Below are 23388 nucleotides of genomic sequence, written 5' to 3'. Positions count from 1 at the left end.
AATCAATGGACTTCTGTAGCTTGATTAATTATTCGAAGGATCTGGGTATCACTTCTATGAAGAAATGACAGTGTCCAGAAAGATATTCTTGACAAGTTTAAAAATGAATGATCAGGACGCACGTACGATTAACACTGTTGCACGATCCTTCAAAAAAGTGATTCTACACGATTATTCACAAACATGCACGCAAATGTACAATCTTTCACACTTCTACATGCAAAGTACACAAAAACTAATTGCTTGTAAATATGCAATAGATAAAATAGACAATGGAACATATAGATGAATGAAATCATTTATTGATTTATGTACTGATTAATTAATTTAATGAAATAACAAGGCTGGGTTTCAAGAAATGTTTTATCAAGATAAAACACAATCAAAATGTAATATGTATCAATTTAGTCCTGCAAGATAAATTCAATAAATACTGCTTAGCCTTTTTTATAATTAAAATGTGTTCATTTTTCCTAATACAAGACTGACATGTGCACTTTAATTCTTTATAATAAACATCATGCAGATTGTTGTCAGCTGCTCTTCAGCATAAAGTTAAGGATGGACTCTTCTCATATTCAATGGACAAGTTGAGGTATGATATTTTGAATATACATGTATATGATAACTATAAAATATGCATGTAAAAATTGAGTATCACAGTCCTTGTTTTTGTATCAAGGTTAGATCAAGATCACAACCTTTTTATACCTAACGACCTTGAAATTTCATTAGAGCAGACATGAAGTATGTGTGTGTGTCTGTGATTTGTCAGATTTTGTCGAAATTTCCTGCATAATTACAATATATGAACATATTTCTGTCTGTCTGCAAAGTAGAACTAATCAATACTGGCAAATTCACTAAGACATAGTGTAGACCAAATTCCTCCTGACAATTTTAGATTTTTGTGCATAATTGTTATTTCTGTCATGCTGCTATTATTCAGATTTCCTGGAAGCTTAAATTTTCATATAATAACACTGGTATAAAAATGTACATAATGACAGAAAACAAAGTGATATAATGATGTAAGAAAAGGAAAATTATTTCCTTCTCCTAAAAAAAAGAGTAGGTGTAGGACCCAGTTATTTCCAGTACACCATGGCGATGTGAGAGATGACAAACTTGCTGCTAGATAGTAGGGGTCTAATCATTGAATTAAATCGACCTTTTGCAATTTCACCGAAAATTGCAAGCCATGCAGCTAGTAAAAAAGAAAACCAAGATGGTGGCACGATATACTTTGTGAATAGTTTGTTTACAGGAAACAATTGTTTTTTATTATATATATATATTTAAAATGTTGAGAGCCTGTGGTTCAAGAAGCGTAATATGGAGAGGGCATGGTTTTCGACATCTGTAAACAGTTTTTAAACATATGTATATTGACAGATTTTTTTTATTTCTAAAGGTATAGAATTCTACTCATTCATTGCTACTGGGACAAAAGACGATTTATATGCATTTAATACACACTTGGGAACGCTATAATTCTGTAACTGTTTAGTAACATAATTTGACTCATATGAACGTATATTTGGTAATATGCTTTTAAGATAGACAGGAAACATATTATGGTAAATCTTATATAAAATTGATTTTAATTTGGCCCTTTGTCTATCAATAAGTGGATTCCACCCAATTTCTCTCATGCTGCTAAAACGGTAAGATTCATGCAGCTGCTAACTGTAATTTTTCAAGTCTTGCTTTGAACACCCAACCCATACTCCAGATGCAGTATTTGACACTTAACATTTTCACCATAATGTAGATTCTGTAATTAACTAGTCCTGCTTGGTCAGTAGTAAGTCCGGTTGTTGGAGGCAGTCGGCCAAGTCGCAAAGCGAAAAGGGGGGTGGGGGTGGGGGTGGGGTGGGGGTGGGGTCGTGCTGGATAGCCTCCCCCCCCCACCCCCACCCCCATAGTGGTGGGGGTCAAGGGGTCTACCATATAATTTTTTTTCTTCAAAATCTAGAAGCAAAATCCTGCATTTCTGTTGTAAAATGATCTTTTAATAAACTCATTTTACGGATTTTATCATCATTTATTCATCAAACTATGACGTTTTGGGTGTAGATAGTACACCTGAATTGCAGTGTTACGAAGTATATCGAACTTTTTCTAAGGGCAGAATTGACGCAGTTGCCGTCAGGATTAGATATAAAGTAGTCAGTCCCTTCCTTTAGGTTTTCAGTTTTTTCAGTTGTCCACCAAACTACTTGTAACTAATATTCTAATAGTCTGAGGCAAAGTTTACTAGCCTCAGGCTACTGGACAAGCATTAGTGTCGAACCCTGGATGCATATTCCAAATAAGGTCTTAAGAAAGTGTATATAGGTGATCAAGTTTTAGAACTGACCTTGAACTTCAGTTTTTTAAAGCAATCCCAGTTTCTTACAATCATTGGCTAGTAACGAATCAATGTATGTCTGTTACTTTAGCCAATCCTACTTATTCCCATAGCTTTGAAAATCTTTCCATGCTGTGATTTTGTTCTACTGGAGACAAAAATCAGAGAGATACATTTTGCATTACACTATTGAGATACTTTTTAAACTTTCTTTCTTGTGAGATTATTTTTAAAAGAACTTTAGTTTGAGTACAAATTGCTTTGTTTTACTGCAAGATACATTTCAATACTGCCCGATATTTTTTTTTCAAAATTGCTTCACTGCTTAATATTCTTTTATATTGTTTTACTGCCTGATATTTTTTTTATATTGTTTTACTGACTGATATTTTTTTTTTATGGTTTTACTGCCTGATGTTTGTTTTTGCATTGCTTTACTGACTGATATTTTTTTTAATATTGTTTTACTGACTGATATTTTTTTTCATATTGTTTTACTGCCTGATATTTTTTTAAATATTGTTTTACTGACTGATATTTTTGTTGGTATTGTTATACTATTTTTAGTCTGCTTTCCTGATAAATATACTTATAAATCGTTTCACTAGAATATAGTAAGCCTTTTGGAGTGGATTTACAGAGAGTTACTTACTCTTTTTGAGTGGATTTACAGAGAGGTACTTACTCTTTGCATTGCTACTATGTTGGACGCGTCGTGGAACAGATGTATGTTTACCAAGTCAAACAAACTGAAAATAAAAATAAGATCAGCATGAAGGTGACTACACCAACACATTCCTCACAATGCTTATGAATAACACTCCATCTGATCATTTTCTAACGGTGCCCACTGAGGCTCTTAGATACACTTCAAAAAGATTATCAAAATTCTAAAAACAAAATTTATTAGGGCCTACAGGGAGTTAATATAGCGCATTTGAAAACATCATAAGTGATTATACAGAAGACGTGCATCAGCGATCACTACCAATGTTTCTATAAACATGAACCAAGGTCATCATCATCTATTATGTATCATTACAAATTGCAATAATTTGCTTGCATATATCCAAGAATGCACTAAATCCTTTTTCAAAGTCTGCTGTGTCCTTCATAAATTGTTTCTTACAGTGTACTTTAACATTCCATACCTTGTAAGCAGCATGCCCCAAACTTGTTGACTAACAAACTAAAATATGTAGTGCGTACCAGCATGTTTATAAACAGAAAATTTTGCATTTATCTTCAATGCATTACCAATTTTTGACATTCCATCTTGTTCTGATAAATCCTTTCCTTGACCACTTAAACTAGAAAATAGAAATAAAAAATAATGAAAGAATAAATAGAAATAATTATGAAGTGTAAATCATTTAATAATGACATCATCATATTATAGAGAAATTTCTACCTAACATTCCTTTCTCAGAATAACAAGAACATGATAGCACAAATGTAGATCTATACTTTAATTAATTGTTACTCTCTGCATTCTACCCAAGAGATTTTTTGTTATACATGCTTATTTCTGCTAAAGATCTGGTCATATCAATATTCTTATATCAAACTGCATTACTGGTGTATTCTAAACATGCGGGAATGCAGTAAGAATACCAACTTGTATCTATAACATCTTTAAAATCAATAAACCTCATTATCATATCATCTAACACTACTCATTTACCTCAGGGAAGAAATCTTGTGGAAATTTGGCCTTCTCCTTAATCTGAACATTTTCTATATTCCCCGACAAAACCTGTAATATAAGATGGCTCTGACAATGCAATAACAATGCAGTACAACAAGGCACTAAATTTACTATTACAAGATAATCAAAGCACCTGGCTGTACATTGTGATCTAATTCATAATAAGGTACTAAATTTGCTATTTCAAGCGAAACCACCAGCTTCTGAAATTGTGATCTAATTTTTAAAAAATGTCAGTGTTTATGAAATGCAAGCATGAAAAATCCATTTTGTAAATTATGAAATTTGTTCATTGAGGAAATATTTAATTGCAGCACATGTATTGATCTTGGCAGGAAGATGAAAAATTTAAACATTTATATAACCCTATCTTGCTTTAGTCTTGAACTAGAAGAACTGCCATTTACAAGAGGCCCAGGGTCACATCACTCAGCTGACTCACCTTGGTCTTGCTGTTGTTCAGCTGTTGGATTTTTTAAAAAGATTATTTTATTTCAATCTTTATTCCTATGAAAAATTTTGAACCCATATTGTGTTCCCAACTTAGCCCCACAGGGTCACAACATAACTAAACTTCAATTCACACTACAGAGGGATGCCTAACACCAATATGACTAACATAACCTTGCTGTTCAAGAGAAGGTCAAGGTCATAGATCATGGTGTGAAATGAAAAGTCTTGCATAAGAATTCTATACACAAATAATGAAAACTCTATAATTTATATAGTTCAGGAGATATTAAATAGGTAAGGTTTCTTAAAGGAAGGTTGAGGTCACAAGGTTGAAAACTTTAGTGCTATTCTTATTATTCAAAAGTTATGAGTATTAAGGTTCAAGTTTTGAAATTTGGGTCAAACTCCAAGGTCAAAGATCATGTATAAAATGTAAAGCCTTACTATATAAGGAATCTATATGCAAATTATAAAAGCCTTAACTTAAAAAGTTCAGGGAATGTTGAAAGGTTAGGTTTTCTTAAAAGTAGGTGAAACTCCAAGGTCAAGGTCATGAGGTTAACAACTTTGGTACCAAAAAAGATCTTGTTACAAGGAATGTGTACATGAAATATGAGATCCCTATCACTCTCCATTCAAAAGTTATGAGCAACGTTAAAGTTTCAAATAGACAGAAAGGACAAACAAATATGTTCCTCAACTGTAATAGTCATGGGGGCATAAAAAACACCTTGAATCCACAAAACTTGGGAACACTTGCATTTGGATTAACTACAGGTCTGTAGCTTTCTGGGAAAATATTGGGACAGACCAGAGAGCTACAGTTCCATCCCTTATAAAAACTGAATCAAATGAAGCTGTGAGTTTTGAGGTCACTTGGGGCTTTAACGAATATTTGAAGGTATGTTTGAACACAATCATAGTGGAAAAATATGTTAGGAATTTTTTTTATTATCAAATTTTTGAGATGGCGATGCAAGAACACAATAATGTAAGGCCTCAACCTTGTGCATTTTTTTCCTGCAACTTAAACTGAAGGTTTCTGTAGGAGGTGGATCTGTAGCTCTGTACCAATATTTTCCAAGAGAGTTACAGATATGCAGCCACATTTGGGTATGATTTAGTGTGGCCCTGTTACTCTTGAAAAATATTTGGTTACAATAATTTCCACTATATTTTCATGTAAAACTTTGATCTCCTACTCACACCCTACCCCATGGGTCCCTGAATACTTCTCATTACCAGCTCGTTAGAGTTATCGCGCTTTGGTGACTCTTGTGCGTCATTGGTAAGAAAATGCACAAGTCTCGCGAGCAAGTGCGAGATTACTGGGACATAAACGAAACGGTCATACCACCCCACCCCCCTTTTTTTAAGAGTTAAAATACATGGTGTATTTTTAAATAAAATAACCATCGGTCAAACTGCATTTTTAAAATATTCTAACACAATCGTATTAAAAATGTTACATGTTTTTAAACTCCACCACACCTATTTTAAAAATTCCAAACAATGATGTTCTCTGTCCTAAATCCATCAATATTTTGTAATTTTCAAAATAGCTTAAATGCAGTTTGGAAACGCATTAGTTGTGTTAATTAGTGTTATAAACGTCTTTAAAAATGCAGTTTGGCATATATATAACTTGTTCTAAAATATGGAAATTGAAGGGGGGGGGGGGGGGTGTTCGTGTACGATTACCAAGTCCATATGAACCTGTCCTAATTGTATGATAAAATAGAATGTCTTCATAGTCTGACAGACTTTAAAAACATATTAATCACATTAATTACAAGAAAGGTTCTTGTGTTGGATGTGCATATAGGTTTTTCCCTTCACAGTTCTTGCGATTGATGCTTTATATCGGTCAGATTTGGCAGATTTAGTACCTTCTCTCCCTCACATAGTTTAATAAGTTCGTCTGTTTTCTTGTAAGAATAATCAATTCCTAAATTTGACTTTAGAATTTTAATCAGTGTTGTGGTTTGCAGTCGGTTATATATAATATGTATCCGATACCATAATTTATATTATGTATGCCTAAGTAATGTTTACGTATGTTGTCCCGGTAGCACGACTTTACGCGCCTTTAATTTGAAGAGTTCCACTAATGGAAATGATAAGTATTGAATAAACTTGAATTTGAACTACCTAAAGATACATGTATATCACTATGACTAATCATGGCCCTGCTGTTGTTGAGATGGAAATTTCTAAAGATGTTTCCCTACATATTCCCATGTAAAACTCTAATCCCCTATTGTGACACCACCCTAATCCAGGGGGCCACAATTTGAATAAATATGAATCTGCACTACATAAGGATGCTTGCTTATTAACATGACCAATCATAGTCCTGTTCTTGAGAAAAAGATTCTAAAATATTTTTTTTCTATCTACATGTAAATCTTTGATACCTTATTGTGGCCCAACCCATCACTGAGGGCTATGATTTGAACACACTTGAATCTACTCTATGTCAGGAAACTTTCATGCAAAATTTTTGGCTCAGTACTTCTTGAGAAGATTATTACCCCCCCCCCCACCCCACCCCCCGTTGTTTTTGCCTTTTCTTGATTATTTCCCCATTGAAGGGGGCAAGAACTTTCATTTGAATCCCCTTCATCAAAGGATGAATTGTACCAAGTTTGATTGAAATTGGCCCAGTGGTCGCGGAGAAGGTAAAAATATGAAAAGGTTACCACAACAATGACAGTCAATGAACAAGTTTTGATTGGAAAAGCTCACTTGAGCCATTGCCTCAGGTGGCTTTAAATACAGACCTAAAGGGGGGGGGGGGGGGGGGGGGGGAGGGAGCAACAGTGGAAGAATTCATTTTTATAGTGTTTAAGAAACAGAAGCCTGTTCATGGCGACTTGAATTTATGGTTGAGCTGTTAATCTTTACCATGGTTCAGTTTTCCTTATATTTATGATGGATTTAAATTTGTGGGTATGTCTGTACCATGAAAAGGATTAAAATAAAACTCAACAATAATCTATGAATTTATATTACCATGATATGAAAATTGACACAATTACCTCTCGTCCTTCTACAGATATGAACTTGCATTCTGAAAAAAGGAAAATAGATATTAAATAAAATTATGGAGTTAAAAATGTACTATTATGTTTCAATTTGCACTAAATAATTACTTACAAATACAGCATTTCAAAAATTTAAAATGTTTACCAGCTGGCATAACAAGAGGCCCATGGGCCACATCACTCACCTGAGTCACCTTGGCCCATATTTATTGATTTCCCCAATATATTTGCATGTAAAACTTTGATCTCTATTGTGGCCCCAACCTACAACTAAGGACCATGATTTTTACAAAATTGAATCTGCACTATGTCAGGAAGCTTTCATGTAAATGTAAACCTGTCTTAAAAAGAAGATTTTTAAGGATTTCCCCTCTATATTTTCATGTAAAACTTTTGATCCCCTATTGTAGCACCATCCTAACCCCGAGGGCTATGACTTTAACAAACTTGAATCTGCACTATGTCAGGAAGCTTTCATGTAAATTTCAGCTCTTCTGGCCCAGTGGTTCTTGAGAAGATTTTTAAATGACCCCACCCTATTTTTGTGATTATCTCCCCTTTGAAGGGGGGGGGGGGGGGGGGGGCATGGCCCTTCATTGGAAAATTTTTGAAAGCCCTTCACCCACAGATGCTTTTTGCCAAGTTTGGTTGAAATTGGCCCAGTGGTTCTATAGAAGAAGTAAACAAGAGGTACTGTGAGCAATGCTCACTAAGAATACCCCCCGCTTACCCCAATCTCCCAAAGGGTGTTGGTAATAGGTAAAACTTCAGTATTATGATCCAAAAGGTATCTAGGAACACAGAATCTCCATGCGATGAAAAAAGCCATTAAAGAATTTAAATGGAAACCATATTGCTACTTTGATGTCCAGTGCACGTGACCTTTGACCTTTTGACCCCAAAATCAATAGGGAACATCTTCATCCCATGGGTAGTCCATATGTATGATATGGTGACTGTAGGTGGAAAGGATAACGCTTTAGAGCCCGGAAACCATATTGCTACTTCGATGTCCAGTGAACTTGACCTTTGACCTTTTGACCCCAAAATCGATAGGGAACATCTTCATCCCATGGGTAGTCCATATGTATGCTATGGTGACTGTAGGTGGAAAGGATACCGCTTTAGAGCCCGGAAACCATATTGCTACTTCGATGTCCAGTGCGCTTGACCTTTGACCCCAAAATCGATAGGGAACATCTTCATCCCATGGGTAGTCCATATATATGATATGGTGACGGTAGGTGGAAAGGATAATGCTTTAGAGCCCGGATACCATTGCGTCTACAGATGGACGGACAGACGGATGGACGGACGGACAGACAGACGGACAACGCGATTCCAGTATACCCCCCCCACAACTTGTTGCGGGGGGTATAAAAATGTAAAACGTTTACAGACAGACAACAAGTGATCAGAAAAGCTCACTTTCAAGAGCTAAAAATCATCAATGATTATTCTTCTGATGATCAGACAATAATTAATATTATAAAACTGAAAATAGTACAATATGTAAACAAAACCTCATTCTAGATGCATCAATGTGTATCTATAGTGGATTGTATGACAATTAAGATCATAGTTGCCAACCTTTCACAATCTCTTAAACATTGGTTGATGTGGATTTCCAAAATCTTCTAGATTGATGAAGGTTTTGATCACTAAATATTCATTCAGACTGGTAAATGCAATGTTCAGCTAGTAGTCATTACATTGTTCACACTGGCTGCCATCCATGAACTTGAATATATATAAACTAGTATGATCTTAGTCAGAAATCCCATGGGGATCCGGGTTAGAATAGGTCCTCAGTACCCCTTGCTTGTCGTAAGAGGCGACTAAATGGGGCGGTCCTTCGGATGAGACCGCAAAAACTGAGGTCCCATGTCACAGCAGGTGTGGCACGATAAAGATCCCTCCCTGCTCAATGACCGTAAGCACCGAGCATAGGCCTAAATTTTGCAGCCCTTCATCGGCAGTGGTGACATCTCCATATGAGTGAAAGATTCTCGAGTGGGACGTTAAACAATATTTAATCAATCAATCAATCTTAGTCAGAAACTGCTGTGATGTTATTTCTTGCATAATCTTTTGTAAAAATTTGGGTCACTATTGGGACCCCAGCCTCTACTGGACCCAGGCAATTTAAATCATCTGTAATCCACACTGACACTAGGAATCTATTCTGTAAATTGATCATCTCTAATTAAATGTATGAATTAACACATTAGATTTTTATAATTTCCTATTTTCTAATAACCTCTTGGAAGGAGGTACATGTACCTTAATTTCTTTGAAAAGAAAGTGTACTATCTGTCACAGGATCTGTATAAACTATTTTAAAAAGTCCCACTGCATGGTACACAAGAGACCGTGATGCACTTACACAATATGGTGATCTGTATAAACTATTTAAAAAGTCCCACTGCATGGTACACAAGAGACCGTGATGCACTTATGGTAACCCAAACCCTTACAGTAAACATGATGGGAAAGTGGAATAAGGACCATTTAGAGACCCAACATCACATCATATGTCCCAACATGGGTGACTTTTCCTAACAATGTGACTGTTGCCACACTGAGCTCAGTAATTATGGGGGAAAAAAATTACTCATCTGATGAGAATAACACACACACACACAAAAGCACCGATTCATTCTTTTAATTTTAGCTTGTATGTTTTAATTTTAGCCTGTAGATCTTTAAAAATCTGCACTAGCTGTGGTAGATCTATATACTGAGAAAACGTTAATTTCGACCCCTGAAAAATAAGAAGGATTTGTAACTATATATTCAACTGTTTGAAAAGTTGAATATGCCCGTCAGGGATCAAGTTGTCTTAACAGACCTCCTAAACATTAAATTAACTGTATTTGCAGCCATTATCATAAATTATCATTGGAAATAAAGATATTATAGACTAGAATTGCAACAACTCCACTAAATGTCATACAGTAATTCAACCACAATATAGACATATATAACAAATCTACATACAGAGGTCTACAAAATGGAGTCACATCAATCTTACATTTAATAAATTAACTATCTGTTATCTTCAGGAAGCACCATGCACGGCTCTTTTTGAATTAAAAACAGAGAACAATCATATCATGCATGATTACTGAACTGAAATAACTAAATAAATGTTCTTGGTGTATTCTCACAATGTGTTGGTGATCTGTTTATTTTTTATAAGTTTATAATTTAAAATCCAGACCCAATGAAATACCACATGGTATCCACTCATAAGAATCTTCTGTTATTTCAACTTTAACCTGGGGTAGATTACCATGTCTGTTTTAAATTTAGCATATATTTTGATAGTTCCTGGTTGTTGCAAGTAAAAATATAAAATTAGCTCTAATGTATTAGAGTACATTGTAAGTTGTATAAATGGACATTATTGTAGCAAAGGAAAGGAAAATCTTTGTAACAACCCGATATTGAACCCAGGACCTTTGCATTTCTATTTCGGTAATCTATACCAATGAATTACCCAGACCAATATATAAAGTTTGATAATTATTGCTACAACATCAATGTTCAACCTATTTCAGAAATCATACAAAAACTCTTCATATCGAGATAAAAAAATAGTTTTAGAGAAAATATCAGAAACATCGAATATGTTGGGTTTTCATTATGAATTATTAGTATTGCAGCTATAGCACTTAGAAAGTTATCCAGCGTGTTTCAGTCATTTATTATGTAAACTGAATTACAATGGTGTTGTTTATTATGTAAACTGAATTACAATGATGTTGTTTATTATGTAAACTGAATTACAATGGTGTTTGTTTATTATGTAAACTGAATTACAATGGTGTTGTTTATTATGTAAACTGAATTACAATGGTGTTGTTTATTATGTAAACTGAATTACAATGGTGTTGTCTCAATTTTAATAAAAAGATCTGTTATGTATATCATCAAATACATGTGATTTTTACCTTTAAAACATTAAAAGGGCCATCACCTAAATCATGGAGACCCATGATGACATTAGGCCTCGATGCCATAGCTAAAGCTCAACCTAAATCATGGAGACCCATGATGACATTAGGCCTCAGTGCCATAGCTAAAGCTCAACCTAAATCATGGAGACCCATGATGACATTAGGCCTCGATGCTAAAGCTCAAACAATATTGAGATACCTGTCATCTGGAAACCCTTTCTTGCCTCTGAATCATTGACCTTAACCTTTACCATTTGACCTGCGACACAATGAGATCATCCATAATTTGTGATGACTTCTTGTGAAGTTTCGTTTCCATATGCCTTTAAAAGCATCAGTAATATGCATTCCATATACCATCTAGAAACGGTTTCTTACAATGCATGTTTAAGTGATTTTGGACCTTTTGATTTAAAAAACAATAGGTACTATCTTCTAGAGAAGTTTCATTTCAAAAACTCAAATAGTATTTGAGATAATTCATCCAGAAACCAAAGCATTATAGACAGATGGACAGACAGATCCAAAATCTCACTTTCACGGAAGTGGGAGACAATAAGGACATCCACTCATAGCATATGAATTACATTTTGTACACCCAGAATTGCTCAAAAGATTGTATCTTTGCAAGTATGTGTTTCTGAAATTGGACACCAACTTACACATGCTCAAAAACTCCAACAAAAGCAATTTCAGAATTCATGTGACTTTGACCTTCACCAAAAAAAAAAAAAAAGCAAAGGGAATTAATTCAGATCTTTATGCAAGAAATCAATGAAATCCGATTTATACAAAATACAATCAACTTAATGTGTAAAAAGCATTTTGGAATTTATTTTCCAGTGATAAAACAGCTGACCTTGAAATCCAAAAGGAACTAAGATTTTTATGCAAGATACTACTCCTAAAAGTTATAAAAATGTTGCTTATAAATCTAATTGTACACAAAAAATCACTTAATTTCCTTTTGACCTTTTACATCTATAAACATTGAAAATCAAGAGGAAACCAAGTTTACTATGCAATGTATCATTCCTGCAAGCTTGAACCAATAAAAACCAAAAACACTTGAGGGTACAAATAAAGCAAACAGACAATTTACTATTATGCCTATCAAACTGTTCCAACAGGTAAAAAACCTGGCCAGAGAAAAATTTTCTACAACTAATTTTAAAAAGTATGATCTCTAAGCAGGATACTCTTCAAAATCCCATTCATTACCCTTAAGTCCATAAGTATCACTCCTCCCAACCCCACAAAAAACTTCCAAAAACTAGCAAATAGCCATCGATCCTATCACATTTTTTTTTAGGACATTGTACTTTGCAATGCAACTTAATTGTCATAATAAGATAACAAGAGCTACTATATATATCTCATCTGATAACAAAACCGATATTTTCCAGGTGATTTTCTATGACTATGCTATAATCAATACACTAATGATCGCCTCTACCCTTCTCATAGGCAATGTGCATTGTATATATCCTCCTTTCTTACTTACCAACAAAATCCCATATTGACACTTCCTCCAAGCTCTCATGAATAAAGTATAGATTACCCAATGCCTACAAAACAAAAGTATTTCACTTGAGAGAATTTCTTTTGAATACTTTTGAATGTCTTTACAAAATAATGACTACCCCAACATCAATGCTAGTCCCTTATTTCCCCCTATACATCATATATAATGATATAATACTATCTTTGGTCGAAACTCAAATTTTAGGTACATTAATATGTTTTCTTTAACAAAAACTTTATAACCAATTAAAATTTACATTTCATAATAGATCTCTCATCTTTTTTATTTGCAGGTTCATTTGAAAAAAAAAAGAAGAACTCAAATAATAATAGATAATAGTTATATTCAATGGAAGTCAACAACCTCTTTGAGTCTGATTAGGCAGTAGCATGCCCTTGAACCTGAAAATTTGGTTTACTGTCGGACCCGTATAAGGTTTGTGCTATGTACCTGATTCAATGTTGTGTCAGTATTAGGTTTGTGCTATGTACCTGATTCAATGTTGTGTCAGTATTAGGTTTGTGCTATGTACCTGATTCAATGTTGTGTCAGTATTAGGTTTGTGCTATGTACCTGATTCAATGTTGTGTCAGTATTAGGTTTGTGCTATTTACCTGATTCAATGTTGTGCCAGTATTAGGTTTGTGCTGTGTACCTGATTCAATGTTGTGTCAGTATTAGGTTTGTGCTATGTACCTGATTCAATATTGTGTCAGTATTAGGTTTGTGCTAGGTACCTGATTCAATGTTGTGTCAGTATTAGGTTTGTGCTATGTACTTATTCACTGTCGGACCCATATAAGGTTTGTGCTATTGTACCTGATTCAATGTTGTGTCAGTATTAGGTTTGTGCTATGTACTTATTCACTGTCGGACCCATATAAGGTTTGTGCTATTTACCTGATTCATTGTTGTGCCAGTATTAGGTTTGTGCTATGTACCTGATTCAATGTTGTGTCAGTATTAGGTTTGTGCTATGTACCTGATTCAATGTTGTGTCAGTATTAGGTTTGTGCTATGTACCTGATTCAATGTTGTGTCAATATTAGGTTTGTGCTCTGTACTTAATTCACTGTTGTGCCAGTATTAGGTTTGTGCTATGTACCTGATTCAATGTTATGTCAGTATTAGGTTTGTGCTATGTACCTGATTCAATGTTGTGCCAGTATTAGGTTTGTGCTATGTACCTGATTCAATGTTATGCCAGTATTAGGTTTGTGCCATGTACTTAATCCACTGTCGGACCCGTATAAGGTTTGTGCTATGTACTTGATTCAATGTTGTGCCAGTATTAGGTTTGTGCTATGTACCTGATTCAATGTTGTGCAAGTATTAGGTTTGTGCTATGTACCTGATTCAATGTTGTGCCAGTATTAGGTTTGTGCTCTGTACTTAATTCACTGTTGTGCCAGTATTAGGTTTGTGCTATGTACCTGATTCAATGTTGTGCCAGTATTAGGTTTGTGCTCTGTACTTAATTCACTGTTAGGTTTGTGCACACTGTTGTGCCAGACTTTGGTTTGTGCTTGTTCATTGTTGCTATACCTGTATGAGGTCTGTGCTGTGTAACTCGTTTAATGTTATACCTGTATGAGGTCTGTGCTGTGTAACTCGTTTAATGTTATACCAGAATGAGGCATGTGCCGTATACCTGGTTTGCTCTAGTACCAGTATGAGGTGTGTGTTATGCACAGAGGAAAATCAGACCTTTGCATATTATATACTTGTCTGTTCTCTGAAATATTTAGGTTACTGGAGTTTCAGAAATTTTTCAAGTTCAGATTACAAAGAATTAGAATATCAAAAATGATAACAAGTGGTCCCTGGGCCACAATGCTCACCAAAGTTAAAATTCAGAAGATTTTTAAATGACTTCCTATCCCCTTTATTCTCATGGAAAATGTTGATCCTATAGCATGATGGTGTCACTACTTCACCAAACTTGAATCCACACAACACAAACATGCTTCAATATCAATATCACTGACTTGGCCTTACTGTTCTGAAATTCCAGTTTCCTATAGTTTTGTACATGTATATATTATGTAAAAGTTTATCCCCAATTTTAGCCCCACCATGGTCTATAAATTTTGGAATGTTTGCATATTATGATATAGTATGGCTATGCTACTCTTAAAAAGATGTTTTTAAAAATTCCCTATATCATATTCTAATGTAGAACTTTAGCCCCACCCTAGCCTCAGGGTGTATACCTGTATGATGTCTGTGCTGTGTAACTCGTTTAATGTATAGTTCATTGTACAGTATTACAAGGTCTGCTAGGAGGCTACAGGTATCTGGTTTACTGCAGTATGAGGTCTGTGTGCTATTTAGTTGGACCAGTCAGGCCCTTCTTCTGTAGTTATGACACATATCTTACCGTGAACTTGTCTGCTGCAGTATAGTCTTCATCCAAAAACACTCGGGCTCTATCGTACTTCTGGAGTTCTTCACAACCTAGCATTGCCCTTCAAAATATAACATGAATATCAAATACAGTTAAGAATTTTAAATGTTATAGTATATATTTTAACTCTTTAGCTTTAGGTTATTTTATATAGCAACAAATAATTGCATATAGATGGATGTTGGTAATTCAGTTAAAACAATCTTAATTTCCTCAGTTTTAGTGCACAAACTTAACTGTATGGGTACTACAGTATTACACCGGTTCAATAATTGTTCTATCGACCCAACTATTCATCTATTCATCTATATATGTATATGAACTAACCCTATCAAGTTGGAATCTTTTTTTTACGTCAATTAAATTTCAGACAGGGTTTAGAAAGGACAATATTTTATTAGTGGAAGGATTCGTTTAATCAACAGGGTGTACATTATACTTATAAATGTTCTGGGTCAATCAACACAATTTTTTTTTTAAATTTTATCTCTTGGATCATCGAACTTCCCCTTTTTTTTTAAAATCTTCCTTCTTAAACATTGAGTGTAGACTTAATGAAACTTGTGTACAATCTTTAATAATATTTGCAATTTAGTCTTTAAACATTACCATAGATGTGTTAGCAAAACACTGATGCTCCTGTGTTGCCAAACTCCAAGGTCAAGAGGTCAACAATTTTGGTATGAAAAGAAAGTCTTATGACAAGGATTACACAACTGAAATATGAAAGCCCTAATACTAACCACTCAAAAGTTAAGGTCAAGGTTACATTTTTTCAAAAGTACGTCAAATTCCAAGGTCAAAAATTTCGCTACCTAAATGAAGGTTTTATCACAAGGAATATGTAAAATTTGGAAGCTCGTATCACCAACCACCAAAATGACAGCTAGGTTAAAGTTTTTCAAAAGGTCACAAGGTGAAAATTTTGGTACTAAGAGAAAGGTTTTCTTCCAAGAAATTTACAGACACACACACACACACACACACACACACACACATAAATATGAAATGTAAAAGCCCTAGCTAACACCATCCATTGAATAGTTATCATACGGCCGCCTAGGTGAGTGTTGGTGGACAAACCAACCAATAGCTGTAAGCCCCTGAATCTCCAATTATATTAATTAAGGGACATAAAACACAAGACTCTTGCTCTTAACAGTAAACACTTCCTCGCTTGTTGTAGGAAAGGGGAGTGGGACCTATAGTATTAAAGTATAAACTATTAAATGCATTATACCTTATACGAATTGTGACCTTGACCTTTCACCTTTTTATTTCAAAATCAAGATGTCTTTCTTGTGTTATAGATTCATCACATTGAGTGTCATATTGCAAAAACTTGGAGAAAACTATAAAATTATCATTTAGAAACCATTTCATATATGAATTTCTGACCCAGTCTTGGACCTTTTGACCTCAAAATCAATAGGGGTCTTCTTCAAATCAAAGGGAGTTATTGTATTAAATTTCATTGGCAAAGCTTAAGGTGACAGATAAATAATATTTCCAGCTTAACTATAAAAGCGGGGAACAAAATGGACACTGCACAACAGTAGCACCGCAGTCAGTGACTTTGTGTTTTATAATTCTCAATCAATACAGAATTTAAAAATATCCTTACAATCAATTAAATTATAATGCTTTCAGTCTGCAAGAATTTGGGTTTGTTCAAATATGAACACTTAAAGTTGTACTAGTGTATTTGCATGCAGTTTATCTCAAATGGATGTGAATATAATCTGTCAATTTTATAATGATATAAATCATATGTATACATAATGCAGCGATAGTATACATCCTTAATTAATCACACCAACGTACTGTAAAATTAATATACATCCTGCTTGAACACCGCACACAATGTTACACACTTTCATACCATTCAGTAAAAGTACACAAATTAGTTTCCAGCTTCAGTATCAATATACGGGCTGATATCAAATATTGAAGGAAAAACAGAAGAACTGCTTGTTTGAATGAAGGGAACACCATTCAACAAATTACATAATGCTCCCATTGCATTTCTCTCGTAATTCAAACTAGATACTGCGAGATGGTTATTATTTTTTTTACAAAGGTAAACTCAACCTGCAGTAATCAGTGTACTAGCTATAATAGTAGATTAGTTCACATCCCTTGCATAATGTTGAATAATTCCAATGTTATTTATTACGATTGTTTTGATTGGACAAAAATAAAACTGAACAAGAGTTTATACATCAATAAATCCGAAAACGTGATGTATTCATACACACCTGAAAACAAATAACATAGTGCGGGGAAAGTATTAAAATTTTTGCAATTGTTAATAAAGTGAATGAATTGGAATTCTAAGAATCAAACATTCTTTTTCGAAGAATTTATCGATGTGTAAACTCCGGACATTTTATTCACAAACTTAACATAAAAGTGCTTTGCACTTCTATTCAGTTTGTGAGTAAAATGTCCGGAGTTAAACATCGATAAATTCTTCAAAAAGAATGTTTAATCCTATAGTAATTAGGGAAGCTGAGAGACAGTTTATGTAATTGTTGAACAAGTCAAGGAATCTACCATATGGGCATTGCTGTTATTGAAACTGTGAACAATTATCTAATCCGACTTACGAATAGCAAAACATCAGCTGGTCCACTATCAGTATGTATTTACATTTTACTGTGAAAACTTGGTAAAGGACAATTTACGATGAGATATTAAATGGACTACAGGAATGGCAATTGAAAGAATTTTCATTATTTTTTTTATAAACAAGATTGCTACGCGTAGCCATAATTGTCCTCCACCACTGCAAAAATAGTCGAAGCACAATAGTCCCAAAAATCCTGTAAAATTTCTCAAATCTAAATGGTACTGGCACAATATGATTCAACTACACATGGTGACTAACAATCCAACAAAATTTGAACAAAATTCGTTGAGTGGTTTCTGAGGAGTTGTGTCCACAAGGTAAATTGAACGAGAGGCACGGACACACGGATGGACGCACGGACACATTGGACGCACAGACACCGCAGTATTTCGATGTCTCCTTCTGCGTTGTGGCGATCCCGGGGGACAAAAACACAAAGATGTTCCACTGATCGTATATAGTTTACAAACAAACAAGCTTTTCCATGTTAAATTTAGTCAATAGCAATACCCATCACAAAACCTTCAAACTAATTAGAATTTTTAAGCCTAATCATAGTCTTATTATATGCCATGTTAAGAGTGATTCAGAAAGAAACATCATGGTTTGAATGACATTGCATACTATTAGTAGAACGAGCAGATCTTTGCTAAAAAGCATCTCTTTTTAATTTTTTTTTTCAACTGACCCTTGGTCATATTGAACTATGAGTTCATTATGACCATTAAAGGCCTTCTATATTTACCTGACAGTACACTGGAATCAGTTTTTGTGGGAGCCAGTTTTTGTGGATTGTGGAGATTTTACAGTTTCATTGGGATATATGTAATTTCATGGGTATGGTTTCTATACGTTGAAACATTAATATTATATGTACAATGACTGCATCAAAATTCTTGGGGTTTGGGTGTAATTATATGGTCATGACCTTAACTATACAGAATTGTAACTTCGTAAAGCAAAGAGAGCATGTGACTGAATTTTGATAGTGACTCGATCCTACCTTTCCATAACTGGAGACTTTCAAATTTAAGTCAATGTCAGCATCTTTTGCTAAGCCATTTTCAAATTATTGCTCATCTAAGTTTGTACTAATCTACGATTAGAAAAATACTTTATCTGGCGGATGAGGCACCATATAATTATTGCCCAACAATTTATTTCACTGTAGGATTTTGCCTCAATGTTCTTAAACCAATAACAATCTGACTGTTACCATGAGCCAGAGAACACAACATTTTTTATAGGTGAACCCCAGGTGAAAATAATGTAACAGAGACATTTTTATGCCTCTGATGGGATTTGAACCCGGGTCCCTGGCACTCAACCAATCGAACTAAAGGGTTAACCCACTAGCCAGAGTTAGTAGGAATGCCACATCACTCACACTACCACAATAAGTCCAACGGCCAGTCCACATCCATCATTTGTGTATAGTCTACTGCTAAATAACATTAACTAATCAGATCTGGTGGCCACCAGATACTCATTTGGCAGCCATTAGATATCTAAGTGATGGCCACCAGATAATTATGAGAAGGTCGCCATATAAATTAAGTGGCAGCTACCAGATACAATATTTTTGTCATTATGCAGGCACCCACTGGCTTCGTTACCTAATGCCAATTTGAGCATCTAATTTGTCATATAAATAAAAACCACTAGGTGTATTTATTTCAGACAAGTACATTTCTTGTAAAACCAATATTATTTCTTAAATATATTTTAACACAAGAACATTCAAGGACCGTATCCACTTATAGTGCATTCATTTCATATTAAAAAAAAACAATTTTGAGTTAAATAATGGTTTCTGATGTTACTATGGAACAAATACTTTAAAGTCAGCCAGTCAATTTCACATGCCAAAAACATCAATCACATGAAACACTTCGTTACTGATTTTCAAAAGCTGTTCAAAGAAGCATGAAATCCACCTGACTTTGTTAAGCTTAAAACAGATGCATTAACAGCAGATTCCAAGTTGGTTTGCACTTATCTGGAGGGTTTCCAAACTCTTTAGCTTTACAGCTTCTTATTGACAGAACTAAGACATACAATTTCTCTAATCCATCACGTATACTACATGTAGTGTCTATTTCTAGCTTTTCCAGACACGAGTTCAAAATCATATTCTTAACATATCAGACAAACATGTATGTATAATTATAAAGTTTAGGTAGTAACTGCCCACTACTAACTGCCCACTACAGGTGTTACAGAGCTGTGGTCATCATTATATAAGAACTGACAGCAATCCTTCATGCAGTTAATCCACTTGAGTATAGATTCAACCTCATTGTTCAAGATTTCAGTCCTCTCAATCACCAGTGTCTTAAACATTTAGAAAATGCAATTTAACAAAATGCATGTCAACACAATAACAGTCACATCTAATTGCCATATATCTATTAAGTGCTTTTACAATTTTTGAAGGCCTAAATGAAAATTGTGTAATAATTTCCCCCCTTTTCACTAAACCCATGCAGAGACAAAATTTGAATTCTATTGCTACTAAGCATTTCTCACCATTTTATTTCCTTCTTTTTTTTTTTCAAATTTCAAATTTTAAAGGGTAATTTTTTTTACCGAAGTGTTACCTCATTTAGTTATTGATCTGGGAGTCACAGTTTGAAATACTTGAATTTGCACAATAAAGCTTCTCTCTTTAAAATATTGGCCTTCAGAAAAAGATTTTTAAAGTTCAGGTTCTTTTAATCATCTCCCTTAAATTTCTAAAGAGATCTGGCCCTTCAATCTCCTTTTTCTAGGAAATGAAATGGCTGGTTCACCACTGTATCAATTCATCCATGTGTGTACATGTACATGTGTGTGTAAATATATTTATTTCATTGGTGCCAAAACATTCAATACATGGTAAGAAACCTCTATTTTTAGTTCAGTACTTTCTTTTTATTAGGATCAGTAACAAAGTAATAAGGAGTGGGAAAATTAAGGCACATGTTAAACAAAATGGCTGACAAAAACAATAATGAAAATGTACAGTTGAAAAACATCAACTTACATTTAATTCAATTTATATCACTTTGTAATATTCCTCAAAACTGCATGTTCAACAATGCATAATTTTTTCAGAAGTTGAAGACAATCAAAATCTTTCAATACCCATTACAAAGACCCTGTAAAATAAGAAGGCCCTTACTTGAAAACTATGGGAAACTGAAGAAAACAAAAATTGTGATCCTTTCCACATCCACTTCTTCAACACCAATACATCTTTAAACCCCCATTTGTTCATAGATGCAGCTTGTACTATGATCAAAATGTGGCTGAAAATGTTACCAATCACGAGAGAATTGTGGTGATGTCTTAATTTGTAACTGCAGTATGATCAGGGTAGACCGGGAAGCTATAGCTCTTGCCATACTTACTTTGATTTGAACATGTTCAAAACAGTTAAGTGTAGCGGGATCATGGCAAACAAGAAGTGGCATGGAAGTACAATGATGAGATCTTTATGGTTGAAGTAAAAATGGTTGTGAACTTATATCTTAGTCGCACTAATTCTGCTATGCTCCCACTACAAACCCTTATGATCCCTCTACATTTGCCCAACAACTATCTGTTTTGTATTGGTTATAGGAGTTACGAGATTGATCACTGTTCATTATCTTCACCTTTCATTCATGACATACAACTTAACAGGCGTGATATGATTGGCAACAGCTTACCTACACCACTGTACATGCAGTCTTCTAGGTCTATGTGTAACATGTTTTATATGATATCTTGTATATATACATATCACAGCTCGGTAAATCAGTCGCTGGTGGTCTGTAGTGATATTGTGTTAAGAGCTCGTTTGACATAAAAGCATTGTAGTATGATAATAATGATGACATTAATTTGCCAAATTGCTTGGTTTTGAAAATACATTTTGCAAGGATATTTTCACATATCATATATAGCTAAATTCTATATAACAATCAGGAATATACCATTACAGTATATAGCCTGATTCTCTATGGGTCAGATCCAATTACCTCTAGGTCTCCGGTTAGTTTAGACTCAATTGTCAGGCACTTCCACGTAAAATAGCAGACCCACCAGACACGCTGATCTGCATTAATTGGTATATAATTATAAATTAAATATTTTTCAAATTTTCTTCCCTTAGAATTCAAAGTAGCTTTTCAATTGAACAAACCTGAATTCCCTTGACTCAAGGATACTTTGTACCAATTGCATAAATTTGAAAATAGCAAAGCGGTTCTTGAAAAAAAATAACGGATATCAGATGATGATCGACACACATGCACTGATCAGATAAGGTCACTTGAGCCTCTGGCTAAGTGAGCTAAAAATGGCTGATGTTTGGTTTTCAGGGGTGTCAGAGATCTACACTAACGATTGTCCAACTGCCAGAAGCAAGTGAAATCTCAGTTTGGGCGATTGGAACTTTCTATTTACACACTTGCCCAATCGGACAAGTCAATATTTCAGTTCAGAATGTCTGACATAAAATTTCAAATTCTATTCTTTCTTCCAGGTTTCATCACATGTTTGTATTAATGATTAAGTCGTACTGAACATAATTGATTCTCCGTATGACTTAACCTGATCATGGTTTCATAACAAACTGAAGGTTTATGTGAAGGAAGTGCGACTTCTCAAGTCTTCTGATTTACATATTTTGGAGAGAAACAAACAGAAAAGACAAAAAGTCAGATCGAAAATGACAAAATCTTGAATTGAAAAGAAATCTGGGGCCGATTGACAGACACCCAGGGCTCGAAATTAACATATGCCCGTCAGTCTGTGACTGGTTAAAAGTCTGACGGACTGACTGACATTTGTTTTAGTCAGTCCAATGGGACCGGTTAATTTTCTAAAGCATCATTTTGAAATTAATACACATTTGGGCATGTTCGATTTTAAGATATCAGACAAATCTGATTCGTAAATATAAATCTCACATTTAAGTGTTACAATATTGTCTGGGGCATATTGAGTTAAATTTCATTTTAATAACATTCACGAAATATGTTTAATTATTTCTGGAAAACTATTGGACTGGTAAATTTTTCTGCGGACTCGTTGAAATTATACCCCATCAGTCCGGCTGGACTGCATGGTGACATAAAAAGTTGGCTTCAAGCCCTGGACACCAGTATAGTGTGTACCACACCATCTGTCAACAAGAGGCCCACAGGCCATATCAATCACTGGAGTATTAGTTAAAAGTATCAATGGCTACGGAATCTTTAATAATTCTCCTGTTCTGCATATATCAAAGTTAAATTCTGCATATCTAAATTAAATTCTAATATTCTGCAGCAG

General features: G+C 34.5%; 1 protein-coding gene across 1 annotated transcript in view; it reads right to left on the bottom strand.

Annotated features, from left to right (window-relative positions):
• The window catches only part of LOC125658156 (inositol polyphosphate-5-phosphatase A-like), a 59388-nt gene that overhangs the window by 19874 nt on the left and 16126 nt on the right, over positions 1–23388 (bottom strand). The window contains 6 exon segments of the mRNA XM_048889316.2: positions 3039–3102; positions 3611–3663; positions 4038–4109; positions 7556–7587; positions 13028–13091; positions 15429–15516. Coding sequence (XP_048745273.2) covers positions 3039–3102; positions 3611–3663; positions 4038–4109; positions 7556–7587; positions 13028–13091; positions 15429–15516 — 373 coding nt within the window.

Source organism: Ostrea edulis, chromosome 9, assembly GCF_947568905.1.
Source record: "Ostrea edulis chromosome 9, xbOstEdul1.1, whole genome shotgun sequence".
Classification (NCBI taxonomy): Eukaryota; Metazoa; Mollusca; class Bivalvia; order Ostreida; family Ostreidae; genus Ostrea; species Ostrea edulis.
This window is presented reverse-complemented; position numbering and strand designations above follow the sequence as displayed.